The sequence below is a fragment of the Sphaeramia orbicularis genome, chromosome 12 (genome assembly GCF_902148855.1).
Source record: "Sphaeramia orbicularis chromosome 12, fSphaOr1.1, whole genome shotgun sequence".
NCBI lineage: Eukaryota > Metazoa > Chordata > Actinopteri > Kurtiformes > Apogonidae > Sphaeramia > Sphaeramia orbicularis.
Window position 1 is genome coordinate 66263791 of NC_043968.1, and position 19403 is coordinate 66283193.

General features: G+C 43.2%; 1 protein-coding gene and 1 pseudogene across 2 annotated transcripts in view; one reads left to right on the top strand and one right to left on the bottom strand.

The window, feature by feature from the left end:
- LOC115429560 (endoplasmic reticulum metallopeptidase 1-like) overlaps nt 1-19403 on the top strand; it is a 65126-nt gene that overhangs the window by 10950 nt on the left and 34773 nt on the right. For both annotated transcript variants that reach the window (XM_030149124.1, XM_030149123.1), the window contains exons 2-4: nt 13250-13462; nt 13648-13868; nt 16607-16781. In XM_030149124.1, the coding sequence (XP_030004984.1) occupies nt 13285-13462; nt 13648-13868; nt 16607-16781 (574 nt within the window). In that variant the 5' untranslated portion in view covers nt 13250-13284. The remainder of the gene's footprint in view (nt 1-13249; nt 13463-13647; nt 13869-16606; nt 16782-19403) is intronic.
- LOC115429125 (uncharacterized) lies at nt 8389-10281 on the bottom strand (annotated as a pseudogene).

The window sequence follows — 19403 nt, forward strand, 5'->3', positions numbered from 1 at the left end:
GAGAGTTTGTTTTCTCATATTCTTTGAATACTTGATCACCACCTGGCTTGGAACGGAGGGCTACCATGGCAGTCTGAAATAACAATTGCATGATATTCATATAGAGCATAATCAGGGGAAAATAAAAGCAAACATTCGCTGTAACATTGAGTAATAGTATCAAACGTGCTGACTAAATTAACACAGGAATAGGAAATGATAACTTACATGTCTTGCTGTGATGCTGTCAGGGGGTCCTTGAATCAGCTGTCTTTTGCTAACTTTGGTGGATTCCAGTATTATTGTTGCATCTGAACCTGATGAAGATGCATCAGATGCTTGTGATGTGGACCACTCTGAGAATGAGGAATCTGAAGAAAAATCCTCAACACTGTCATCTAAGAACACGAGAACAGCCATGTGTTGTAATAAGAAGTAAGGGGCTACATTTGTAATACATTGATAAATTATCATTAACATTGTCTTACCATGGCACCTTTCAGTGAAGGCTTTGAAAGACACCTGTGATGACTTTAAAAGTTCATCAAATATGTCTGGATCCACTTCCACTCTTGCAGAATACTTCAGGATCAAGGATGTAAAATCTGGCAAATTGAATTTCACCAGCACTAACAAAGAAAAAATATGGGTAACACCATTAAGGTTTAAGCCGTGAAATTAAATCAAAATACACAAAAAGATAACCAGTAAGTTAGTAAGCATACAATGCCCAGTGATGAAATTAAGTGCTCAGATCTTGTTAAATACAGATAAATTCACATACAAATACATGTATTTGTCAAAATGTTTACAACAAACTGTACTTGCATAATAGATTAACAAAGCAGCATAAAAACCAACAGAATACCACACACAATTATATACAACTATGCACAGTTATTTTCTACCACTGCAGTTTTATTACCTCCTTGTACAAATTCTAGGTAACTGTACACATCTTCAGTCTTTGGTGCCCTGACCCATATGCTCACTCCCTCATACTCTACAGGAACCAGCCTGTCACTGCCTTCAATGACAAGACTAAAATCAATAACACAAAAACATCAATACATACATAGTTAATGATGAAGTTATTACATACATTTGTTAGGGTGTTCTTCTTCAATGAAATACAACGACAAGGAAAAACAGTAATGTAATAAAGCTTTCTTTAGCTCAGAGGTGGGTAAAAAGAAAATCAGATTTTTCTGTCTGACAGCACATTACATAAGTTGACGTTAAATCTGCTTAACTTTCATAGCTTTTGGTCTTATACTTTTTAAAGCAGTAGAGTACATGACTAACCTTGCACATTTGAAGCATAAACTGGGTATCATTAGAACTGACGCAAAAGATACACACTCGGCGAGTATGGCTACTGTAAAAAATACTGTAAAAAAAAAAAAATTGGACCGATGGCTGTGTAGCTTACCGGCCAAATTAAAAGCTTTGGGAAATGTATCCAGATGCTATTTATTATCACCCAGTTATGTGTATTTATTATATTACAGAAATAGCACGTGTTTTGGTCATATTCCAATCAGATCTGTAAAAAAATTCAAATTCCAACTTGATATCATTGATACTTACTGATTCAATCCACTTCCTATCTCTTATAATGGGAATATTTTTCAAAGTCGCACCAAATCCAGAATCAGATCCGGATCGAAATAATTTCAATGCCTTGTGTTGACATCATCATGAAGAAGCTGTATACCAAGTTTGAAGTCAATCAGAGCTGTAGTTTTGGAGAAGAAGACGATTGAAATGTTTTCCCCATAACAGCCCATGTTAAATTTTCCGTAAGTTCCCGGATCCAGAAGAAGATCCTGATCAGCATGTGGCCATTATGTTTTGGTCATCTCCCCATCGGGGCTGTACTGTAGAAATGTCAACTTGATATCATTTATATTTACTGAGTTATTGCATCGATCCACTTCCTATCTCTTATAATGGGGAAATTTTTCAAAGTCGCACCAAATCCAGAATCAGATCCAGATCCAAATAATTTCACTAACTTTTGCTGACATCATCATAAAGAAGCTGTATACCAAGTTTGAAGTCAGTCGGAATTGTAGTTTCGGAGAGGAAGACGATGGAACAGACGACGACGACAGATGACGATGACAGACAACAACAGACGAATGTATGACAACAATAGCTTACGGCCTGTCAGCCGGTAAGCTAAAAAAAAAAAATACAGTTTACTGTGCAAAATTGTCACACCTGCTCTTGCATTTCAACGCCAAAAGTAAGCAGACCTGACGTTTTTGTGTCTGGTTGGGAAAGAATAATCCCGAACGCTCACCTGAATTAGCTTAAGTAGCCATTCAGGCTCAATACAGAGCTAAATGAGCTAAATTGTGGCTAGCGACTAGCAGACTGAAGCTACCCGTGTAAAAAGCGCACAAAGGCTTAAAATGTACAAGGCACCATGTCTTGTTTCTTATAAGTGACCCGAAAGTCATTAAAAGCAATCATAGGAAACAACTCGCCTCTTTCTCCCTCTGCAATCAGCCCTCTCCGCTCCTTAGGTAGCTGCTGCAGCCAGTCCACCCAGCAGTTATCAAATGGGTTTCGGTAGTCTTAATTTCAATGAATGAAAGAACATGGTTCAACGGGTGGCAGCTTATATTCAGCACGTAGTGAATATTAAATTAGCTAGATAACCAAGTTTTTGCTAGGGACCGATCACTTCGACAAAAAAATGTTTCCAAATTGAATATATCCTGTAGAATGTATGCGCTGTCGAACAACTTAAATTCGACCATCACTTTATGCATATATTTATGTTAATATGGACCTAAAACTGTAAATTTGTCCAAATACACCTTATCGTGGCGACAACGAAATATGACGACTGCAGACTTCTAAATGCTTCTCAACCAAAATTGATAGGCGTGGTCAAGTTTAACACTCAGAGTGTTAGAGTGCGTGAAACGACCAAAATACACACTAACACTGACTCTGCGAGTGTTAGTTTTTATGGATCAAACGTTATATTACCTCTGAATGGTGTTAAATACAAGTAACACTGGAAAATCAACACTAGCAGATTTGCTGTGTAGATATATTGGCTAAACATCAATACCAGCAAATATTAGCCTTTTAGATTGAATCACAAATAAAAACAGGATGCATATAGAAAGTAATACTACTATCAGTATCAGCTATTGCCCAAATTGTTATTTAAATCATTTGTATTGGCCCAGAATTTCCGTTTGTGCACTCTGAATTTTTACAGTACAGTCAAGATACAGGAAAGTGGAAAATTCCAGCTTGGCATTGCTGCCTGTCGCATCTGCTCCGGTGCCCATGAGGTCAGCTGCAGGGTCATCAGCCAGGAACCACCGCTCACAGATGTTTCACCCGTTTAATCCTGGAACATCTCCTGGTGGCGGGGCAGTGAGAGGGACGTCTCCCTGTCACCCCCTGCAGCTGGTAGCTATTACCCCCTGTGGCTGTTGTTGGGGTTAGGTGTTCTTTCCCCAGTGCCTGTCCTTCCTTCTGAGCCAGAGCCAGAAGCTGCCTTTCTCCGCCTCCTCAGAAAGCTCTTTCATAGCCTTCCTCAGCTTCCCCCCTGCCACTCCTGAGTCCCTCAGTAGCCACGTCGTTGACAGCCCCACAAAGCCGCGGCAGCCAACCTCCACTGGATAGTCAGACAGTCAGATCTGCGTGCTTGGCCCTCTTTCGCTCAAATGCAGCCTGGATCTCCTCCTCTGATGGAACTGTGAGTTCGATGAGGTACATTGCTTTTGCTGATTCGGACCATACAACAATGTCGGGACGAAGAGGTGTGGTGGTAATCATGGTGGGGAATTGGAACTGTCTGTCGAGGTCAACCCTCATGTCCCACTCCTGACCGGGGGAAAAAGGCCTTGGTCTCTCTTGACCTGGTGTATCTTGGCCCTCCCCCTTCTTTGACAAAGCTGGCGTGGTCTGCTGCAGGTAGTTGTTACTGCCCTGACTGCATCCTTCCAGCACCTCCGCCAGTTTCCTCAGGACCTGGTCATGGCGCCATCTGTAACGTCCCTGGGAGAGCGTGGTCTTGCAGCCTGACAAGATGTGCAAGAGGCTTGCGTTGGGAGCGTTACAGAGCGAGCAGGATTCCTCGTTCCTGAACCACTGGTGAAGGTTCCGAGGGCAGGGAAGCGTGTCGTAGGTTGAGCGAATAAGGAAGCTCAGTCTTGCCTGTGGGATCTTTCACAGGTCGGACCAACTGATGTTGCGGCTGACAACTCCCTCCCAGGTTGTCCAGCTTCCTTGCTGGCCCTGTGACATGGCCTTGATCTTGTAGCGCTCCTCCTCCGTCCTCGCCACCTCCGCCACCACCATCTCCTTCCTCTCCTTGCAACTGGCCTTAGACCAGAATTGTGGCCCTTCTCCCCATCCTAGCCCTGCTCTTCCTTCTTGGAGTCTGCCCACGATCTCTCTGTGTTGCAGCCTCCTCACAGCTTGGTCAACCTCAGCTTGGGCACTCCACGTTCGGCCAGTGGGAACCTTGGCATTGGCTTTCCTTACTGATTGGTCGGTGGACTCTCTCAGCTCCAGCACCAATCTGGCCTTCTCCTGCATGTACCCCACACTGATGGACTGCAGTGGCAGCTGCAGAGTATTCTTGCTGAAGAGGCCTGTTTCGGAGAGACACCGTGGCAGTCCAAACCACTTCCTGATGAACAAGTTGGCCTTCCCACCCATCTTGCCCATGATGGATAAGGGGACCTCGCACGTCTTCAGGGGCCACATCAGCCTCCTGTAAAGTGTTTACTGATAGCACCAGGTCTTTACTTTCCAGGGAGTTGGCTTTGATCGATTCTTGCCAGACCATCCATCAGCTGCTTCAGGACAGTTCTCCCCACTTGCTTGTCAGACAGCTCTGCAGTGTACTGCCTCCCCAGGCTTTTGATGGGTTGTTCGGATAGGAGAGGAATTCTCTCTCCCCTGACCACGAAGATGGTGTTGTCATTCCTGACTCCCCTTCTGAGTGACAGGCTGTGGGATTTAGAGGGCTTGATTTTCATTCTGGCCCATGACATCAACTCATCCAACCTCTTTAGCAGCCGAGATGTACATGCTGCTGTCTGAAGGAGACTGGTGACATCATCCATGAAGCTTCTCAGTGAGGGTAGCCTCTGGCCAGATGGTAGTTTTATCCCTCCAACCATTTGTCTTACTCCTATGAGGATTACTTCAAAAGCTGTCACAAATAAGATTGGAGAGATTGCACATCCCATGGCAATCCCCACTTGGAGCTACTGCCACCCGGTGGTGAAATCCTGGAGGGCAAAGCACATTTGCAGGTTGCTGTTGAGCTAATAGGACTTGGTATTACAATCCCTAATTGATCAGCACTTGGTGATGAGTGGGGTAGGGGTAAAAGCTTCACTGGGGTCTTCAGGTGGGCACCCTGCTTCATTGATGTTTCGTTGATAGGCCCACAATGGCGGTTTGGATCGATGGCGACTACTTAGCTGGCTTGATGGCAGTTTGGGTTGATTGGGTTGATGGAGAATACTTACCTGCCTTGATGGCGGTTTGGGTCGATGGTGCTGTAAAGAAAAAAAACAAACACAAAATAGGTACGCCGGCGGTTTAACATGTGTAGATCTGTTAAGCACATAGGACTTGGTATTACAATCCTTGTTTGAATGGCACTTGGTGATGAGTGGGGTAGGGGTAAAAGCTTCACTGGGGTCTTCAGGTGGGCACCCTGCTTCATTGATGTTTCACTGATAGGCCCACTACATCTCCACAGAGCTCAACGGCGACACCAAGCATCCCTGGTGTGTCCCCCTTGGCTTTTACCCTCGGTGGTCACTTTGCAGCCCAGATGGGGTCCTTCCTCTTTATCCATAGCCAGCTGCTGCTGCGCTCGGCGGCTTCCGACAGTGATCTGATGGCTTGCTGAAGGGCCTGTCCTCGCACTCCCATCCCCTTCAGAAGCTTGGTTTGGATCCAGCGACAAAGCCTCTGTATCCAACCTCCACGGGAAGCACATGGGCACGCCAGCCATGTTGTTCTGCCTCTGCTGTTATGTCGGAGTATTTCAGGCATTTGCATTCGTATGCTTCACTGACTGCAGCCTCCCATGGTACAGTCAGTTCTACAATGAGCAGTGACTTCTGCGATGTTGACCATAAGACCAGGTCTGGTCTGAGATTAGTTGTAATTATCTCAGGTGGAAAGTTGAGCTTCTGGTCTAGATCAACCTGCATTTTCCAATCCCGGACATTGCCCAGGAAGGTCGTTTCCACTCTAGCAGCTGTTGTTGCTGAGACTTGCCCTGCCCTTATGAATGGGATGGTATTCGGCTGTCCAGACACTGGGGGAGGAAGGATGTTGTTAGTTGTTCTTCTTCCTTCCAGGATGATCGCCAGGTGTCGTAGGACCTAGTTGTGTCTCCAGGTGTACCAGCCTTGGGACAAACTGGTTTTGCATCCGGTGAGAATGTGCCTGAGTGTTGCAGGGGTTTTGCAGAGAGCACATGATGGATCCTCTCCCAGCCGCTGGTGTAGGTTCTTGGGTGAAGGAAGCACATCATAGGTGGCTCTGATAATGAAGCTGATCCAGCTTCCTTCCATCTCCCACAGGTCCCTCCATGTGAGCTTACGATGCTCCAGGTTTTCCCAGCTAGTCCACTGACCCTGTTTGGACTGTGAGACTGCCTTTGCGTATCTTGCTGCCTCTTCCTGCTGTCGAACCTCAGCCACGACCAGCTTTCTCCTCTGGGTAGTTGTGGTCTTGTGCCATGTGGGTCGGCTTGTTCCAAGTCCAAACCCACTTCTTCCATGCTGCACCTGCCCTACAATGTCTCCATGTCTGAACGCTGATTTTGCTTGCTGTATGGCCTCTGATGGGATCCATTTCCTTGCAGTTGCCAATATGGGGGCAGCTGCTCGGATCGTGTCATCCTGAGACTCATTCAGGGTCATGTTCAACCTCACTTTGGCACATTTATATTCCTCCGTGAGGCTAGAGACAGGCAGTTTCAGGGTCCCGTGCCCATACAAGCCGATATTGCTGAGGCAACGGGGAAGACCAAGCCACTTCTTGATGTAAGAGCTGACTGTTCTCTCCAGCTTCTCAACTTTGGTCATGGGGATCTCATAAATTGTTAAAGGCCACATCAGGCGGGGTAGCAATCCGAACTGCAGGCACCACAGTTTCAACTTGTCAGGAAGCAGGGTCTTGTCTATGCTGGTAAGACCTTTGATGGTTTCTGCCCTCAGCTGATCAATCTGGTTTGAGTCTTTGAGGTTCTTGTTGTACCAGTGCCCTAAGCTCTAAATGGGTAGCTCTGACACCAGAGGGATGGGTGTATCCTTGATGTAGAACCTCTGGTCCACAAGTTTCCCTTTGCTGGTGGATATGCTCCTGGATTTGCTAGGTTTCAGCATCATCCTTGCCCATGTGATGTTGTCCTGAAGTTTCTCAAGCAGCCGTTTTGTACATGCAATGGTAGATGTTATGGTCGTCATGTCATCCATGTAGGCACGAATGGGAGGTAGACGCTGTCCACACTGCAGACGTTCTCCTCCAACCATCCACTTGGACGCTCGAATGGTCACCTCCATTGCCATTGTGAAGGCTAGTGGGGAGATGGTACATCCTGCCATTATTCCTACCTCTAGTGACTGCCATGATGTTATATATTTTGTTGTTTTGACACAGAACTGCAGGTCTTTGAAGTAGTTTTTGACCAGGTTTGTGATGGTATTTGGGATGTGGAAAAAATTAAAGGCTGTCCAGATGAGGGAATGGGGGACCGATCCAAAAGCATTGGCCAGGTCTAGGAATAGCACATGCAGGTCTCTTCCTTCCCTTTTGGCAGATTGGAGCTGGTGCCATATCATGCTCGTATGTTCTAAGCATCCTGAGAAACCGGGTATGCCAGCTTTCTGGACCGACGTGTCAATCAAGTTGTTTTGTTTTAGGTAGATTGTCATCCTTTGAGCAACAATGCTAAAGAAGACCTTCCCTTCGACATTCTCCAGATTAATCTGTCGGAATTGATCGATTTTTGAGGCATCCTTCTCCTTGGGGATTGTCACTCCCCCAGCTCTCCACCACACTTTTGGGATGGTTTGTGTCTTCCATGCCACCTTCATTTGCCTCCACATAAACCGCAAGACGTTTGGGGAATTTTTATACAGCTGGTATGGTACTCCATTTGGACCTGGAGCTGAAACTGTCCTTGCCTTCCTTACCACTTTCTCTATCTCACTCCATCTTGGGGGACTGTCATCCAGCTGATGTTCTGGTTGAGGCAGTGGTGGCATGTCTGGTGGTAATTTCCTCTGTTCCAGTCTGTGGCAGTCTGTGTGAGTCATTTTCAGGTGGTCTTCTAATTCCCTCTTTGGCATTTTAAGAGATCCACTCTTTTCCTTTGTGAAGATTTCTTTCACAAATCTAAAGGGATCCTTGTAGAAGGATGTTCTTGCCCTTTCTTTCCTCTTGTGTCGGAGCCTGATGTTTTCTGCTCTCCGTAAACTTCCCAGGCGTCCCTTCAGGTCTGCTTGCAGGAGGTCGATGCCTGCTTTTTCCTCCTGTGAGGCTCTCTTCCACTGCTTCCTCAAGTTCCTTCTTTCTGAAGTACAGCGCTATCAGGTTCCTGATACAGAGAGGCATATGGAAGAACTCCAAGGCATAGTTGATCAGCTGGTGTGGAACTGATCCATACGCATTGGTGAGGTCAAGCCAGACGACGTGCAGGTCAGTCTTCTCCCGCTTGGCCCTCTGGATTTGGTTCCAGATCATCGTGGAGTGCTCCACACATCCTGGAAAACTTGGGACTCCTGCTTTCTGGCAGCTTGTGTATATATAGCTATTCTCAAGCAGGTAGGTGGTCATCCTTCTGGCTAGCGCTGAGAAGAAGATTTACCCTTCCACATTCAGCAGGGCGATGTTCCTGAATTGGCTGATGTCTCTGGAGTTTTCTTCCTTGGGGATGAAGACCGCTACAACTCTTTGCCACTCCAATGGGATGAGCTGCTTTTTCCAGGCAGTCCTCATCAGGTACCACAGCAGTTCTAGCACCTTGGGGAAGTACTTATAGAGCTTGTAGGGGACTCCATTGGGGCCAGGAGCTGATGAGGACCTCGCCTTCTTCACTGCTTGCCTTACTTCATTGAGCTTGGGGGGCATGGTGTTGAACTCGGCTGTTGGTAGTGCAGGCCGGGGCACGTACCCTGGTGTTCCCAATGGGACATTCATTAGTGGGTGGCTCTACTGCCTCTTAGCATGCGGTTCTACTTGCTCCCTGATGGTTTCGAGCTTCCCGGACTTCTTCTCCTCCAGCAGTTGCCTGGCGTGCTTGAAGGGATCCTTGAAGAAGCTGGCTTGCTCTTTTTGCTTCCGGCTGCTGCACTTCTGGATGCGTTCAGCTCGGCGGAGCTTTGCTAGCCTTTGCTTGACCTTCTCCCACAGGGCTTTAAGGCCTTCCCTCTCTGGCTGGGTGGCCTTCCTCCAGATCTTGTGGAGTTGTTGGTGTCGTTGCACAAGCTGGGAGATCTCCTTTTCCCTCCTCCCCCTCTCCCTTGGGGCAGACTTCTTCTTGGGGATTATTTCGCCAAACCTGTCCTTGCAGCACTGGTATGTGATGTCCCCGAACAGGTTGAGCTTGGCTTTGATGCCTCCTCGCAGAGCTCCCTCTAGCCTCTTGATCAGGTCTGTGTCCAATGTACACCTTGCCTCAGCTTCATTTGACCTTGGCCATTTGAGCTTGTCCTTCCTTACTGGTTTTCTGGTCTCTGTCTTTGGCTCTGTTCTGTGTGAGGTGATGGGGATTGGGTCTTGGAGCTCGTGTAGGGGCTCCACTTCCTCCAATGGCCTTTCTTTCTCTGTGACATCTGCGCCTACAACAACATAGGGTCCGTTGGCACTGTGGTTTTCAACCTGGCTCCTGGTCCCTCTTGTCTCACCCACTTTCACAGCTCAAGGTTGCTGCTGGCCTTTCTGTCCACACTTTGCCTTCCCCTGGTGGATATGTAGCCCCCTGAACGTGGTTACGTTTTCCCACCCGCAAGCACACTTTCGGAGGATCTTCTCATTAACTGGAGCTCTGGCATTCTCGTTATCCGTTTCCGTCGTCAGTGTCATAACCGTGTGATCCATCTTTCATCCCACCTCTCGGAGGGCCTGCAGGTTGTCCCTTTGTAGTTCTTCGTAGTAAGGAATGGGTGTCTCTCCTAAGAGAAACTAGTGGGTTGGGTTACTGGTCACCCACTCCCGATGCGGTCTTTCCCTGCTGTCAACCAGACTTTCCTGGCTGTCGTCCAGTCTTCCCTGGATTCCAACTGCCATGTTCACAGTAGTCACTGGGTTGCCAGAAATTCAGTTAAGATACAGGAAGGTGGAAAATTCCTGCTTGGCATTGCTGCCTTTATGACTAGTCTCCTTTTTGTGATTCCTTTTATTAATAACTGATTGCTATGTGTGATTAGAACTGTGTATGTAACATGAGTTAGGGGATGAGATGCTAAGGCCCACTATACAAGAGCAATCAAATGACATGATTTTTCTGCTGCAATAAATACTGTCCTGGATCCTGAGTAACACTACCAAAGGCCACTGGTCAGGACTATACCAAGTCACTAAACGCTCATAATGTGTCAACTCTATAAAAAGCATTCTTTTTTTGTCATATGGTGGTGTGGAACTCACTTTTTGTGATCAGTAATATTTTCTCGGTGGATACTTGGGAAAAGGTACAAACACAAAAACAATTAAAGCTGCAAGCAGCACTGGGCAGGACCTCGCACCGGGCGCTCCGCCTCCCGCGTGAACCGCCTCCCGTCACTGTCGACACCTCAGCTCCACTCACACCTCTCCGTCCTGATACCAGCTCCCAGCCTTTTGTGTCCGTCATCCTTACATCTGTACAGAACACCAGCGGCCCTCTGCTGAAACCACCATCACCTTTAAATGAGACTTTTATTTTGGAAAACCTACTGTGTGTATGTGCGTTTGTTTTGTATGTGAGAGACAGAATCAGTTTGAAAAATGAATTGAAATTGTAAGAGTAATTGAGCATAAAAGTGATGATTTACCACATTTAAGGGTATTATTTTGGAAAAAAACTCTATTGTGTGAGCATGTGTGTCTGTTAGAAAGAGTACTTTTAAATGAAGAAACATTGTACAAACAGTTGAGCGTTTGGTCATAAAAATGAAAAGAAGCTACTTACTAGACATTATGTTTTTTTAATAAGGGTTTTATTTTGAAGAAATGTACTCCGTGTACTTTCCACTGCATGAAAAACCAGATTATCGACCCCGTAAACGCCCGCCAACTTCAAAGATTCCCAGTAATTATCGTGAGTTTACAGAGAAGTTCATCGATGCCAGAAACTGCCACAAATGGAGCCAACGGGGAGGGGGGCAGGCGAGTGCGGAGGTTAACACCTCACAGAGGTGTGAATGTTTGAATGTCACTGGTGCCTGCCATGTCTGGCCACAGACACACTCTTTGGATGTTTTTATTTTTTTTATTTTTATTTTTATTTTTATAGTAACCCATTGGATGTTACCACAAAGGACAGCTCACATGTGATTGATCATCTGTGCAGCATTGTAATATGCCCCACCCATTAAAAATATTATTATTTTTTATTTATTTATTGTTGCAGGGTAATAATTCACATACTGAAAACATCACCACCAATATCAATTGAGAAAGAACACGACTGCCAAGATCATGTTAACAAATAAAGACAAGCTTTAATAAAATGCAGAATGCAAAAAGCACTCTTACATATTTACGAAAAAAGGGCCAACATTTAAATTAAAACAAACTTTTAGAATAAATAAAAATTACAACATTTTCAAATTAAAACTAACTTAGGTTTTAAAAAAGTAAGTCAAAGTCAGATGTGCTGTCCTCACAACATGTGACTGTGCAGCTACAGCCAGCTAACAAAAATACAGTGGAGTCCAAACAAGGCTTTCTTTTCTGATTTGGAGGTTCCCCTTTACTTGACGTTTTCTTTAATGTTTTTGTAACTGCAACATACAAAATACATACAACTTCAATTGCTAACAGATAGTTATTATTAATTACGCTACACATCTAATGCACTCACATTGCTAGCTTGAATAGCATAAACGTTAGCTTCAGTACATGTTCACAGAACAGTTTCAATCAACCAACATCTAGAAGTTAATATTGTTTTCGGATATATACACTTACAAAGACGAAAATTTCACAAGGCACAGAGTAGTAGAGCACACTTAACGTACGTGAGTTTCTCTGAACTTTAACTGCAGAGAAAATAGCGAACAGGAAATATACGTCAAAGATCATCTCTAGCAAAAGAGCGCTCACTCTGTATACAACCTTAGCACACAGCAAACACAAAGATCCTTAAGGAGGCGACATCTCCTATCAATTCTTAAGCCAACTGCATTTTAACAGATTTTAACATATTTATCTATTATCAACTTGTTGTAACTTATGAAAGTAATTTATACAACTTATGAAATAAGTTTGGTCTTTGACCTAAAAGCATCACATCAGATAAGTGTTGGTGCCATCTTCTCTGAGGGTGGTCCAGTATGTTGGGTTCTGCTGTAGTGTCTGTTGGAGTGCAGCTCAAAGGTTTAGAGAGCTCCAGACTCTGGAAGGATGGAGGCCTTACAGTCAACCCAGATGTCCCATCAGCAGTGCCATCTTCTTCATCAGACGTCATATCCATTGTGATCCCTCTCCAAAAATCTCCTCCTTGTTCACCCTCTTTTGCCTCCAGCTACTGTAAAGACAGAAGTACCATCAGTGCTGCACTGTGAGGCTAACAGAATAGTAGAGTGTGGTGTTTGTGATAGATTAAGATTAAACACAGATTCTTATAAATCTTACCGTCTTTAGTCTCTGCTGTGGGCTGAAATTTTCATGGCTTCTGCCTGGACTGTTAGATCTTGGTGGCAGTCAAATTCCAGTTTAAAGTGGCGTTGAGGAAAAAAATAATATAAAAGCGAACGAAAAACAATAGGGCCTTGCTTCCAGGCAAGGCCTCTCACTGTGTGAGAGGGCCTTACCTTTCGGCTCAGTCCCTAATAATATAAAAACGAACGAAAAACAATAGGGCCTTGCTTTCAAGGCAAGGCCTCTCAGCGTGTTAGAGGGCCTTACCTTTCGGCTCGGTCCCTAACAATAACTTTACACCCAGTTTTGTTTCCCGTAATTCACGTCATATTGTCTCTGTGCTCTTAGCTGTTATATCAGTGCAGCTAAATTCATTTTAACACTACTAAACTCATTTCCATTTCGTTTTTAGGTGATAATATCTTGGCAGTCCTGAAGCACCTGGTAATGTCAGAGAAGCTGGCGGATTCCTCTGAGTATCGCCATGGTAACATGGTGTTCTTCGACCTCTTGGGGGTCATGGTGGTAGCTTACCCGGCTCGTGTTGGCACCATTCTTAACTACGTGGTCGCTGCAGCCACTTTCCTCTATCTGGCTAAGAAAGCCTCACTGCCTGGCAATGGGGGTAGGTCACTATTTCCTGTGTTGTCATTTCCTCGTTTGGATATGTGTTGTGTGCTTTTTGTAAAAATAAACTTGTAAACTAAATGCCCCATAGAAACATGAACATTACTTTTTAGGCTTTTTCTAGTTAATTATCATCAATTGTTGCTGTGCGTAAAAGTTTAAATGTGTCTCTGTCTCTGTCAGGTGGTCGATATGTTCGAGACTTGGCCTTTGCCACAGGCGTAGCGGTGCTGAGCTGGTTTGTCACTCTGCTGTCAGTGCTGATCGTTGCCCTGCTTGTCACTCTGCTGGGCCGCTCCATGTTTTGGTACAACCACTTCTATGCCTCCATCTGCCTGTACGGAACTGCTGCCACTGGCAAAATGATTCTAGTTCACACGCTGGCCAAAAACCTCTACTACGGAGTGAGTAAATGGACTCTTAACTTTGGAGAGTCGAGTTAAGCAGCAGACCCTGTGTGTACTTGCAGAATTCAAACTACAGTTAATGGAAAGAGGACAAGAGGTGCCTTGTATTTTTGCACATTGTGATGAAATGATTACACAGACAAATGAGAATCATAGAGAGGGGATGCATGTCCTGCATGCAGACCCATATGGTAGTGTCACAAAGCCATATGTACACTAGTCCCTGTTTCTCACAGACTTCACTTATGAATGCCAAGTTCAAGTTTTCGGCAGATCTGTATGAGAGGCTGAAACATTCTATGAGGAAATGTTGAAAGTTCAATAGTTCATTCAATGCAAAGGTGACTCAGCTGCTTAAACTGCTGGAAATTCAGGTCCAGTGAGTTCAAGAGTAAAGCTGAACAGACCAGTTAAAATAGCAGTGAGAGCAGCATTTATGTTTGGTATTCGGTGAAGACACTTTTAAAATCTAAAGTACAGAATTTGGCATGTTTTCAGTGAGTGCTTCACACCACTGTCTTGAATAGTTTCTGTTTCACACTAAATGCATTGTTAGGAAATTAAGTTTTGAGTTCCGTCAGCCTGAAGCATTAGTGGGTCTTTTTAAAAAATTTTTGTATTAACAGGGTAGCTTTCCTAAACATTGCATTTTTAGACAGCATTTTGTTAACACAGGAGAAACTAGATGGTTCAGGATATTTGTTCAGTCAGTCTATGAACCAAGTTTCCTGAAAACTGATGCTTCTGTTATTGAGTTAGAGTGGTCATAATTAGATATTGGAGAAAGCAATATTTCTGTAAGCAGTTAAATGTCACCAAGTTAAATGTAAAGTGTTTTCCTTTTTAGTAATACACCTGATATTTAGAATCTGTGTCTACATTGGCATTTGAACTCAGCTCAACTTGGCATGCATATTACTGCCAATATGATAGCCATTCTGAGGTAGCAGTGATTGCAACAATATGTAGCTGCAGTACTGAGATACCTTGAATAACTTACTTTAAGATGACTTACACATACCAATCATGTGCTTCATAGAGCAACATTAGAACAGCACAGACAAGAGTAAAAATGATTTGTAATTCTTAAAGATTAAAATAATAATACAGGAGTAGTGGTGTTAAATAAATAGTAAATAATAACTAAATAGAAAAAAATGCAACAATGTATTCAAAAATAAGAAGAAAATAATAAGATACAAAGGATGTCAAGGTTTGCACAATCTTATGGATATTTTGTGGCCAGAGTCATTCAATTGAAGCTGAATCAAATGATCTTGTGGTTACTTTCTACTCGGACAATTGTATGGTAAAGCAAATGCTGAATGCTGGTGAAAGTAAGCTTAAGGGCTGAAGGAATGTCAACTGTCCTGAATGAGATATCAAATGACACTTCATGGTTTCTAAATCATGTGGTTTATATTTCAGTGTTTCCTTGAACTTGCAGATAGGGTTGACTTTATTCACTACACTTTAATGTAATGAGTCTTTGCATTCTTTTACATACCTATGTGTATTTCACTTGGATTAAAACTATGTTGGGATTTTTTTTCCCTGAGATGAATTTGTGGCCATGACTCATTTAACTGGTTTAGAAAGTGTAGTGCAGTGATGAGAAAGCAAACAGTTCTCCTCCCTACTTCACTGACAAGTTTCTCTCTGTCTGTCATGATATAAACTATCGAGGTGTCAGACCTGTCAGTCATGTAATAGCTTATTCATGAAATAATTATTTCAGAAAAGTTGTGTCAAAATATTCCCTGTTTTTAAAGCTATGAAAAGGAATTGTGTGTGTGATGCTTGCAGCAATTGGACGGACATACCTACAGTATGTTAATCTTCTCTTTAGATATATAGAGCAAATGGTTTATTCAGTGCATGTCTGACTGCCAGTAAGTTTTGGCTTTATATAAACCATCACAGAAGGTTTATTTTTCACACAGAGCTACAGCTAACCATCTCACAAGTCTACTTTTTATGGCCAGACTCCAGAAAGGACACAGACTCACCTTTGTCCCAGACGACATAAAGCTGCTAAAAAAAAAAAAAACCTGATGAGGGAGCTGCTTTTATCTGTGGCCTTGTTTCTAAATACTGCTTGAACAAGTTTCCTTTCATAGGACAGAGGAGTCATTACCTCAACTCATTCTGTGTTTGAACTAAATCTGAATCATGATCTAACAAGTGGTGCCAGGCACAACAAACTCCACCCCTCGCAACATATTGTAGCTTATTTTGGCATCGATCCAGCTGATCTCATTATGTGTATGTGTGTGCTGATGTCAGCATATCAATTGCCTATATGTGCCAAGTTTAAAGTAAACTGAAACAAAATTGACGTTTTTATAGACATTTGAAATTTCACCCATTATAAGTAATTGGGGGGGGGGGGGGGGGTAAAAATTCATAAAAAATTTGAACTTTGACCTACTTTTCCCAAAATGTAATCAGATCTATTCTGGGTCATTGGCAATCTATAAACCCATTTTGGTATGAATTAAACCAGTAATTTTGCTGATAGAGTGTTAACAAACACATTGTGATTCTGGTGTAAAAGGGAACTGGCAACTTCAGTCATGCTTCTCCTTCTTTGTTCCTGTATTAATCCATATAGGCTATTAGGTGATGATGATTTACAGCACTTTCCAAAGATGGTTAGAGACATTTTTAGTGGAACCAGTTTGAACTGATGATAAATCTCCACTGTGACGGATATTTGTGCGTTTTGTGTGCAGGGTGTCCGCCTGGTGGAGCTGGGTGATCTGTACTTTGATGTGAGCTTATTGCTGTGGTGTTGCAGCCTGGTGTGGCTCAGCCAGCAGGGCCTGTGCTCAGCCTATGTCCCAATGCTAATGGTGGCCTTCCCCCTGGCCACCCGACTGCTGCTGGCCAACGAGTTTAAGCACAGAGGTAAAAGCTTGTTTAAGGATCCACAGCACACAGGAGAAAACATTCACTTACAGTGAGTTTTTTTTTGTTTGTTTGTTTTCATTCATTTAGTCTTTCAGTTTGTTTTTTTTATTTCAATTTAGTTTTAGTGCACAAATGATTTTATTTATTTAGTCCAAGTGACTATGTTTAGCTTAGTTCTTAATTTAGTTTAATGTATTCCAGGTTTTCAGAGGCTGAAGAAGAATATATTTATAAACCATTGCCCAAAGCAAAAAATTTTAATGTTCTAAAACAAAACAAATGCGATTCCCCCAGCAGTTCAATTGAGTTTTTGATATATATTTCATTGATTCTTGTAGGATTGCTTTTTATATCTATATACCTCTGCTGTCTGGGGTGGGGGGGTGTATAGATATACACACCTGATCAAAATTTTTAAGACCAGTTAAAAAATTGCATGAATATACATTTTGCAATGTTGGATATTAAGAAGGTTCTCAGTAGTTTCAAAACGCAAAAAGAAGAAATGGGAGTGAGACAAAAAAAAATTTGAGTAAGCAATTTATTGAAAACAACAACTAAACTGAAATAGGTTGTTCATCAGCCAATCAAAAGTTTAAGACCACAGCCTTTAAAAGCCAAAATCTGCACCAAAATGTGGATTCAGTGCGATTTTCTGTCAGGTCTTCACACTGTCATGACCTCCTGATTTCGAAGTCAAAGAAACTTTCTCTCTTTGAATGTGGTCGGATTGTTGAGCTGCGTAAGTAAGGCCTCTCACAACATGCCATCACGGCTGAGGTTAGATGCAGTAAGACAGTCATTTTGAATTTCTTAAAAGATCCTGAAGGTTATGAAACAAAACAGTCAAGTGGTAGACCCAAAAATAATTTACCAGCACTGAGCAGGAGGATCCAATTGGCTGTCTGTTAAGACAGTCGACCCAAATTAAGGCCGTGACTGGTGCCAACTGCAGCCCAGTCACCATCAGACGACATGTATGAGAGAAGGGCTTTGAGAACAAAATATGTCTTCAAAGGCCTTCTCTCCTTCAACGCCACAAAATTGCCTGTTTAGACTTCGCAAGAGAGCACCAAACATGGGACACTGAAAGGTGGAAGAAAGTTTTATTCTCTGATGAGAAAAAATTTAACCTTGACGGCACTGTTCCCCCTAAGCTGTGCGCGTGCGCAGTTGTGCACTGCTAACATGGTCTCCGCACACAGAAAATCTGCGTTGCGCATTAAATAAAAATCCAACCTCAACTGAGAAAAAATAAACACATTGCAATTTATTCTGTACCATTTTGCAGTGTGACCTAGAGTGACAAGTCAGCCAATGAGATGATGTGGTTTACACATGTGTTAACACAGCTAGTTAACGTCATTGATGGCGTCCTTACGTGCCACCAACTGGTGTGCTTACCTGCAAAATGGCGCAGCCACGGTGGAGTTATGACCTGCGAATGATGCTTAGTCTTGCTAGTGTCAACCCCTTACAATAATGGTGAAACGAACAGACAGTGGCACATCCACTTACCAAGTCAAAGTAAAAAAAGAAATGCGCTTCTTTTAGGAGGGAATGGCTGTCAGAGAATGTGCAAACGGAAGGAAAAATGTCAAAACTGGGTGAGATTTTTTCTTTTTCGAGTGAGAAAGGTCTGCTCTGAAAAACATGTAGCGAAGCCAAAGTAGCGAGCGAGTTTTCGGAGGGAAAAGTGTGGACAGAGTGGAAGCTGGACTACCTCAAGCGTCACATTCAGCACAAAAGTCATTTGAATGCGGTTGGAATTATACGAAGATGCAAGATGGGAATGGTGATCGGTACATTATTGGGGAAGAGCAGCACATTTGGACCAGCTGATGTGCATAAAGTCAAAGCTAGAAGCAGATGGGGCCATCAACCTGGACAAAGTGTTCAACCATTGGAGATGTGAGAAGGACAGATGGAAAAAGTAAGGTGATATTTCATTTCTCAATCAGTTTTTTGCTTATTGTGTCATTTATTAAGAATTTTCATTTATTATGGATAATCAGTAAATGCTAGTACTACAAGTAGTAGAAATGCTAATAGAAACTGTGTAATTATATAGTTTACAGAGTTGATGGAATTTTCACCATATAACATGCTTGTGCTACAGCACACATCATTGTGCAAAATGTGAATGTTTCAATGTGAACAAAATTTTATCTCAAAAGGTGTACGTCTCAATTCTTTCAGAGCAAGAGCCCCACCCTAACCACAGAAGGAGGACTCTCACACCCTGTGAAAGAAGCAGACGGGGTCATCAAGCTGGACAAATTGTACAACAATTGGAGAAGTGAGCTGGACACACAGGAAAAATAAAGTTAAATTTAAGTCCTCAGTCAGATTTGAGCTTATCTAGTTCTTTATTAAGAATTGTCATTTATGGATAATGATCATTAAATTCTGTTATTAGTTTATGAGTAGTAGAAATGCTAATGAAAATTGTGTAATTATATATTTTACAGACAAAGAGTTACAGGAGCAGGACTCTGTCCCAGACCACAGCAAGAGTTTCACACACTGACATACAAACTCATACTCAAAATACAAGTCAATGCTTTATAATAAAAATGCTAAGTGTGTTTTCAAAATTGGAGTTTATAGTTGGCTCGA